The sequence below is a fragment of the Erithacus rubecula genome (assembly GCF_903797595.1).
Source record: "Erithacus rubecula genome assembly, chromosome: 22".
In the NCBI taxonomy this organism is placed as follows: domain Eukaryota; kingdom Metazoa; phylum Chordata; class Aves; order Passeriformes; family Muscicapidae; genus Erithacus; species Erithacus rubecula.
The window spans coordinates 5,854,771-5,862,975 of record NC_136674.1 but is presented as its reverse complement, the minus strand read 5'-3'; the positions used below and the strand labels follow the sequence as shown (position 1 = coordinate 5,862,975).

At 60.1% G+C, this 8,205-nt stretch overlaps 1 protein-coding gene across 2 annotated transcripts; it reads left to right on the top strand.

Annotated features, from left to right (window-relative positions):
* Nucleotides 1–385: 385 nt before the first annotated feature.
* On the top strand, nucleotides 386–8,170 carry TMEM120A (transmembrane protein 120A). Of its 2 annotated transcripts, XR_013776681.1 has the most exons (13): nucleotides 386–517; nucleotides 2,399–2,517; nucleotides 2,964–3,080; nucleotides 3,465–3,524; nucleotides 4,209–4,304; nucleotides 4,546–4,635; nucleotides 4,936–5,001; nucleotides 5,116–5,177; nucleotides 5,369–5,461; nucleotides 6,050–6,114; nucleotides 6,700–6,768; nucleotides 6,850–7,602; nucleotides 7,648–8,170. XR_013776681.1 is itself a non-coding variant. In XM_079325243.1 (12 exons), exons 1-12 carry the CDS (start codon nucleotides 443–445, stop codon nucleotides 6,961–6,963), a joined length of 1,026 nt encoding a protein of 341 aa, XP_079181369.1. In that variant the 5' UTR covers nucleotides 386–442; the 3' UTR covers nucleotides 6,964–8,170. The 2 variants fall into 2 exon arrangements, 1 of the variants encoding a protein (XP_079181369.1); XM_079325243.1 differs by having other exon boundaries at nucleotides 6,850–8,170.
* The last annotated feature ends 35 nt before the right edge of the window (nucleotides 8,171–8,205 follow it).

The window sequence follows — 8,205 nt, the reverse complement described above, 5'->3', positions numbered from 1 at the left end:
AAGGAAACCATGCCATCAAAGGGAGCTGCAAACCAAAGTTTGGTGGAGCATGGAGTGGGCTGTGATCCCCATGTATCCCCAGCAAGCTGCTTGCTCTGTCTATATAAAATAATCTAAATTTTGCCGAATATCGAGACTTTTGTTTCTCTAACAGGATTGAGCGGCGGGTTTGGGTTTGGGGCAGGGCCGGGAACGCACCCCGAGAGCCGCCCGAGCTGAGAGCGAGTTCGCACAGCCCAGCGAAGCGCTGCGATTCCAGGGATTTCAGGGAATTCAGGGAATTGAGATCATTCCTCCTTTTCCCGGCTCCGATTCAAGGGAAGCGCAGCGCAGCGAGGCCCCGCCCCGCGCCGGGGCGTGTCCGGAAGGGGGCGGGGCGGGGGCGGGGCCAGCGCCGCCCGTCGCCGCGGGCCGGGCCGGGCCGCTCGCCGCCATCGCCGCCATGGCCTGGGGCGCCTCGCTCGCCGAGTGCCTGCGCGAGTGGGAGGAGCTGCAGGACGGCTACCAGCGCATCCAGGTACCACCGGCCCCGGCTCGGCCCGGGCACGGGCCCGGGGAGCGCTCCGGCCGGGCGGGGCACGCCGGGGGTACCGGCACCGGGGGTGGCAGATGCCCCGCGGCATCCCCGGCGCGTTCCGCGGGCTCTCCCCGCTGGAGTCCGGGCGCTTTTCCCCCGTGTCCCTGCCCTCGGGTGCCAGCCCTTGGGCACAGCGTTTCGGTGCCGGGCTGCGCCGGGCGCGGGGCTCGGGAGGAGCGGGGTGCCCGGTGCGATGCCCCAGCCCGCCGCGCACGGGGCGTGCAGGCTCAGATGTGCCGGTTCTGCTGCTGGCAGCGGCGGTGCCTGGCGTGGCACGGCCGGACGAGGTGCGCAGATGCCGTTTCGGTCCTTATCGCTCCTCTCAGCCCCGCACGGAAAGCGGCCAGCCCAGCCCCGCTCTCCCCGGCACCCAGGCGCGCTTCAGCCCGGCGCCGTGTCGCGACTGCCGTGCCCTGTCACCGGCGGGGCTGGCCGGGGGCTCCGTGCCAGGAAGGCGGCTGGTGTCAGAGGTGCTTCCACCTGCTTTGTGTAATCCCCAGGGCGCTGCCTGCCGGAGAAGGAGTGGGCAGGGTTCAGCTCACAGCGGGTCACCCAAGGGAAGGGTTGGCCAAGCATCTCCTGCTGCCGCTCAGGTCACTGGGCTGCAGCTGCACCCGCTCCCTCTCCCCCTCCTTCCCCCCGGGAGCGGGGTGAAGCGGATGTTGTTGCGGACACGTCGCTGCTGTGCCCAGATCTGGGGCAAGGGAGGCTTTGAGAAACCTCCTCTTGCTCCATAAGGGTTGCGTGGATGTCCCGGGTCGCCCAGTTCGAGCCCTGAGTGCAGCCGCTCAGCGTCGTCCCTTCTCTTTGGACACCTCCCCTTCCCTTTGGACACCTCCTCCAGGCTGTCACCGAGCGGGCAGCTCGGATGCTGGCACGGCTAAAGGACTTGTCACAAAAGCCACTTGCTCGGAGTTAACTCCAGAGCCAGGAGGAGGTGACTCTAGATGGCAGCAGGAAAGCTTGATGGTCAAGCAGGGAGTGTCTTCGGATAAATCAGGGACATAAATCACTGCTGTGGAACCGGGACTATCTGGGATCTGTTCTCTCCTTGCCTCTGCTTGTCACCAGAGGGAGAAGGTTTCCCTCCTCTCGGTTTCACCTTTCTCCTTTGGGAGCAGCTTTTAAGATCTGGTGATCAAGTGGTCGATAAGAGCTACAGAGGTTAAAACTTGTTAGTGCCAAGGTCTAGTCCAAGGGTTGTTGTGAGCAGAGTGTAATTCCCTGCTGGAGGTGGCATTCAGGCTGCTGTGAGGTGAGGCTGTTTTCCTGCTGACCTGGACAAGCAGCAGCATTGATCCAGCAGCTCTCCCCTTTCCCTACTAAATATAGTGGAGAAATGCATCCAGCCTCACCCAGGTGTGATTGGGTTACTGGGCACTTGGCTGCAGCCCTGCTGTGAGTCTGTCCTCTTTGTCCAGCCCACTGACAGGCTCCTAACACCTTCCCAGGGGTGCTCAGCTGGTGCCCCAAAGCCATGAGCTGGGAACCATCAACCAAGAGCTGCTCATCCTGTCCCAGCACCCAAAAGCACTGCTCTGAGTGGCAATAGACACAGCGTTTATTGCCAAGTCTTCCTATCTGCTGTGTGCAGTCATTGGTGTCCCAAACACTGGAACATCACATGGATAGCCTGCTTGGGGTTGGGGATGGGCATTTCCATGGAAGCAGGGCTGGCTGCAGGCTGTCCCCAAACACACCTGGCCTTCTGCAGCCGCACGGCTGAAATTAAGGACATTTTTTAACAAAACCATCTCAGAGGCCCCAAGGACAGAGGGGCTGGGCAGGCAGCTCTAATGTGTGCTGGTCTCTCCTTCCCAGGACAACCACAAGCTGTACAAGCAGAAACTCGAGGAGCTGACCAAGCTCCAGGATGGGATCTCCAGCTCCATCGCCCGGCAGAAGAAGCGGCTCAAGGAGCTGTCGCTCTCCCTCAAAAAGTGAGTCAGTGCTCTGGGAGGGGAGAGCAGCAAGGACAGGCTGCTGAGCTCACCTCGTGTCTCAATGCAAACCTCTTTGCAGCCATGTGCTGTGGGGAGGCTGATCTTCCCCAGCCCCCCTTTCCTCTGCCCTGGTTTGTGCCCCGTTTGCAGTTCAGAGCTTGCAAGGGTTTTACAGGTACCATGAAGTGCTCTCCTCCTGCACAAAGCTCTCCCCATCCTTGCTAAGGGTGAGAGACCCATCTGGCCTCACCTTGCTCCCTTCTCTTGAGCAATATCACAGCCTGACAGGAGCTCCACTGCAGATGGAGTTGTGCACTTGCCTCCCATCCACCTTCCCTGTCCTTGGGGTGTCCTTGCCTGAGTCAGTCACTTCTGGAGTGCCAGCACGTGCTGGTCACGTTACAGAGGCTCTCCTGATGCCAGTGCCTGTCTTTGATCCCCAGATGCAAAGGCCAGGCAACTCCCGAGCAGGAAACATCCATCCAAGAGACCCAGAGCCTGATTAAAGAGAGGCAGAACGTGTTCTTTGAGATGGAGGCCTATCTGCCAAAGAAGAACGGGTGAGAAGGCACCTGGGGCACCAGGGCCACCCTCCACATCCCTGTGGCACAGACCCAGAGCTGTCACCTGCAGCCAGCAGTGTCACAGCTGTGCTGCTCCACCTGGGTTCCCCAAGGACACATGGGCAGGAGCCAGCAGTGCTGCCCCTCACTCCTCTGCCTGCTCCTGCCCTCACCCACCCTTGGGCAGTGGTTGTGCCCAAGGAGAAGCCCTGATGAACACCCCAGTGCCTGTGGCAGGTGGGATGTGTGCTCCCCCTGCCCATGGATTCCAGAGAGTTTGTGCCTGGAATCACCTGGGGGCTCATCCCTGGCCCCACTGGTGGCACAGGAGGGGACAGCTGCACAGCAGGTCCTTGTGCTAATGCTCTGCTCTCTCCCCAGGTTGTACCTGAGTCTGGTGCTCGGCAATGTGAACGTGACGCTGCTCAGCAAACAGGCCAAGTACAGCCCCTCCTCACTGCTCCTCTGGTCTGCCTGGCTTGGGATCCCCCTGGCACCAGGAATGACAGCTGGGGAGCTGGCACAGGGCTGCCTTGGCTCACCTGGTGTAGATTCCCTTCCTGAGCTGTTTTCTGCATCATTTCCCAAGAATCTGCCAAATCCTTGGCTCTCCCTCACATTCCTGCCCCTGGGCTGGGATGGACCATTAGCTCTGACAAGTTAATGGGATCCTCACCAAAGCCATGTCCATGTTTCTATTGTATTAGGAACTTCAGGAAAGACAGTGGATTGTCCCCTCCTCTTCCCTTGGGGAAACACCAAAAGTTGGTTTTGGCCCCTGAGAGCCTTTCCCTTGCCAGAGATGCTCAGAAGGAGCCTCTCCCCTCTCTCTCTGTTCCCCAGTCCTCCTCTTGGTGACGTGTGCAGATCCCAGTCTGCCTTTCTTCCCACCCCACCAGGTTGGGGTGTTTTGGGGTGCTCAGATGTGTCCCAGCTGTGTGGAAGCAGCCTGATATGCTCTGCTCTCAGAAATACCCCCAAGGCAAAGTTCTTCCCATGTGTGTCCCAGAGGTTCCCAAGAGAACATCACTTTTACCCTTTTACATTTTACAGCCAGATGGGATGGGAGGGCACAAATTTCCAGCAGCCTCCTTGCTCCAAGGCTGTCCTTGTGCTTCCCTGCAGGTTTGCATATAAAGATGAGTACGAGAAGTTCAAGCTCTACCTCACCATCATCCTACTCATTGTCTCCTTCTCCTGTCGGTTCCTCCTCAACTCCAGGTGAGTCTGGCTTGGTGTTGGGCAGAGATCTCTTCCAGATCCCCCTTGCCCTTCTCTCCCATCCTGGAATATCTAGAGCTGAACAGGAGATCCTGGTAAAGCACCTGGACCCTGCCCTGGAGGTGGAGTGGCCTTTGTGGCTGCCATAAAGGTCCCTTCCCTTGGGGGTGGGTGTCCCACGGGCTGTCAGGGTGCCTGTGCCCCCAGAAGGTGCCTTTACACCCTGCTCTGTGTGACCCAGGGTGACAGACGCCGTCTTCAACTTCCTGCTGGTGTGGTACTACTGCACCCTGACCATCCGTGAGAGCATCCTGATCAACAACGGCTCCAAGTGAGTCCCCTGGGCCTGGGGAGGGGCTGGGGGAGGTGGGACCCGTCCCAGGGAGCAGCTCCCTCCTACTCAGGGTGTGTGCAAACCCTGCTGGGAGCTGCAGGAGGGGGCAGGAGGAGCCTCCCGTGCGAGGGCGGTGGGAAGGTGGAGCTGGTGCTGCCCAGCCCCCAGGCCCTGGTGCTGCTCTCAGAACCATTTCCCAGCCACTGGCAGCTCTGGGGTGGCTGGGGCTGGGCTGCTCCACTCTCCAGAGGATTCACACTCCAGATGTGACACTGCTTCTCTGTGTCTGCCCTCCAGGATCAAGGGCTGGTGGGTTTTCCATCACTACATCTCCACCTTCCTCTCAGGTGTCATGCTGACCTGGTGAGTCTGTGTCCCCTGTCCCGTGGGGGGCTGTGGGCAGCTCTGGCCAAGGGCCCATGGGGGATGTGGGACAGGCAGGGCTGGCTGTCCCCTCCCAGCCCCATCTCTCCACAGGCCAGATGGGCTCATGTACCAGATGTTCAGGAACCAGTTCCTCTCCTTCTCCATGTACCAGAGTAAGTGCTGCCACGTGTGCTGGGACAGGGACTGACCCCAGGTGCTGCGAGTGCCTGCAGAGCTCTGCAGCAATGGAGACTTTGCTGCAGCTCTCAGCTCACCTGGCAGTTCCCTTGGCCTCGGGTGGCCTTTGTGGGGCTGGGAGGTGATCCCTGGGCAGCTCCTGTCAGCAGCCATGCCCTCCTTGCAGGCTTTGTGCAGTTCCTGCAGTATTACTACCAGAGCGGCTGCTTGTACCGGCTGCGAGCGCTGGGGGAGAGGCACAACATGGACCTGACTGTGGGTGAGTGGGGTCCCCTGGCTGGGGCTCTCAGGCTGCTGCCAGCTCTCTGGGAGCTGTGGTTCTGCTGAAGGAAATGGTGACACTTGGATTTGAGGATTTATCAGTAGCAGGAATAGTAAAAGCTACAGGTCAAACCAAAGCTCCCAGAGAAGTATCTCCTGTGGGATAGCATGATCCCATGGGGTGATTGTCCCCCTCCTCCTGCTCTCTTGGACCACCAGCCCAGCCTCACATCACCTCAGGATGTGAGGTGGCAGTGGATGTGGCTCTGGGCATCCCAGGTTTCCCCAGGAAGCTGCTTCAGACACAAAACATCCCTCCAACACCCCAGCACTGTGGGCTGTCACCTCTCAGCCCCTGTGACACCAAGGGCAGGAGCTGAGGGGCAGCTCCACCAGAGCCCAGAGCCCTGTGCTGGATGAGGAGTCTCTCACTGAGCCCCCTCAAGTGCCCATAGTGGGTCTGCAATGGCAGCACCTCCTCAGCCAGGCACGGTGTGGGCACTGAGCCTCCCTGTGCTCCACATCTGGAGGAGCTGGGCTCCACCAGCCCATTCCAGCTCCTCACAGAATCCTTTATCCTTTGCAGAGGGCTTCCAGTCCTGGATGTGGAGAGGCCTCACGTTCCTGCTTCCCTTCCTGTTCTTTGGGCAGGTGAGGCTGCCCCAGTCCTTGCACAATGCAGAGCCTTGGGTGGGAGTGGGATGTGCCACGTTCCCAGCTGTGGTCACTGGCCTGGACGTGGCACAGACCCCACAGGCTGGCACAGCCATGTGCTGTGGGATGTCTGGGGCAGGAAAATGCTTCCAACAAATGCTGAGCCTTTCCCTCTGAAGCACTCAGTACTTCCACAACTGGGGAAGTGAGATGGGGAGGAGCTGCAGTGGTTCTGCTGAGTGCTCAAGTGCAGAGGGGCTGCAGTGAGAACCCTTCCAAAGCCTCTCCAAAGCCCTTCTGAGCTCCAGCTTTGAGCTGCTGCTGGAAAGGGTCAAGTCCTTCCTCAGATCCTTGGAGTTGATGGCCAAAGGCTGGGCTGAGGCTTCCTCATGGCCCTTGAGCTCCAGCTGGCCTGAAACAGGGGAGATGTCCCAGCTGTGTTCCTCTGGCCCTGAGCTGGATGGGCTTTCAGTGCCCCACAGGAGGCTGGGGTGGGTTTACACCCAGAGCTGGCAGCTGGGTGGGTCCAGCCTGGGGCTGAGCCTCTGCCTGCAGCAGCTGCCCTGAATCTCCTCTCTGCAGTTCTGGCAGCTCTACAACGCCATCACCCTGTTCCGCATGATCCAGCACCCCGAGTGCAAGGAGTGGCAGGTGAGGAGCCCTGGGAGTGCCCTGGAATGAGGGGAGGCCCCAGGCAGGTCCCTCCTCTGACTCCAGCCTCTCCTCCCACAGGTCCTCATGTGCGGCATCCCCTTCTTCATCCTCTTCCTGGGCAACTTCTTCACCACCCTCCGTGTTGTGCACCAGAAGATTCAGAACAAGAACCAGGACACGAAGGAGAATTGAAGAGGGGCAGGGTGGGGGCCTGGACTGTTTTTCCCCACCTGCTCCATCCCCTGTTCCCACCTCGATTCCGTCCGGACTCTGGTGTCCCAGCCCGTTCCTGGGTGTGGGACTGAGCTTGGGGCCTGCTCCTGGGCAGTCCATGTGCTCAGCACGGGGCTGGATCCGTGCTGGAGTCACTCACCTGGAGTCAGGAGCACCCTGCACCTCCTGTCCTGGCTGCTGTTCACATCCAAACGGCAGGATGCTTGGGACAGCCACTCCCTCCCTTCTGCTGGGGTGTTCTCTGGCTGCTGGTGCTCCCCACCCCACTGGGACAGGGCAGTGGCCAGGGGCTGCCTCACACAGCTCCTGGGGGGCTGCAGGCTCCCCCTTTCCCCCCAGCCCTGCACCCAGGGCAGCCCCTCTGTGTGCTGAGAGCACTGGTCACTCCAAGGGCAGCTGGGGCTGCCCCAGCTCCTCCCTCACCTCCAATCCACAGGGAAGGAGCACAGCAGGGGTGGGAGCAGCAGGAGCCTGGTCCTGCCCTCATGCTGGAGCTGTGCAAGCAGCACCCTGGGCTGGCATCGTGTGAAAATAAAGGGAAGGAGCTGCCCCAGGTCACTGGGACAGTCTGGGAACAGTTTCCACACTCTGGCTTTGGTTCATCAGGAAGGGGGTCCTGACACAACCTCCCTGAAAAGAGAGTGGAGGTGGGGGGCAATAGGACAATTGTCACAATAGGACAAGAGGAAACAGCCTCAGGTTTTGATATTTGGGTATTAAGGAAAATATCTTTACTGAAAATGGTTGTCCAGCCCTGGCAGAGGCTGCCCAGGGCACTCAGGAAGTCACCATCCCTGCAGGGATTTAAAAGCCATGTAGATGTGGCAGCTGGGGACGTGGTTGAGTGGTGGGTTTGGCAGTGTGGGTGAAGGGTTGGACTCAATGATTTGGAGGGGTTTTCCAGCCTAAAGGAGCCCCTGATTTTATGAAGTCATCTCCCTGTGCCCTTCCACCAGCCTGGGCTGCAGCCAGGGTCTCCTCCCATGGCACCCCAGTCTGCACAGGCTGTGGCCAGAACTGAGGGCACCCAAGGAGTCCAGCAGAACCTCAGTGTCCCTGGAGGTGGGGAAGAGACCCTGTACCAGCACTGGGAGCTCTGGAAGAACCAAAGAGCAGGCTGGGCACAGCTGCACCCCAGTCCAGAGCCCCCCACTGCCATCCTCCCTCCCCTCCCACAGCCCAGCACTCAGGGTAGGGGCT

Bases quoted from the DNA above. Each gene is read 5' to 3' on its own strand.
- TMEM120A (XM_079325243.1), top strand. From the start codon at position 443: ATGGCCTGGGGCGCCTCGCTCGCCGAGTGCCTGCGCGAGTGGGAGGAG. The intron at 2,518-2,963 runs GTGAGTCAGTGC...TTTGATCCCCAG, and splicing joins CTGTCGCTCTCCCTCAAAAA to ATGCAAAGGCCAGGCAACTC. The intron at 4,636-4,935 runs GTGAGTCCCCTG...TCTGCCCTCCAG, and splicing joins CTGATCAACAACGGCTCCAA to GATCAAGGGCTGGTGGGTTT.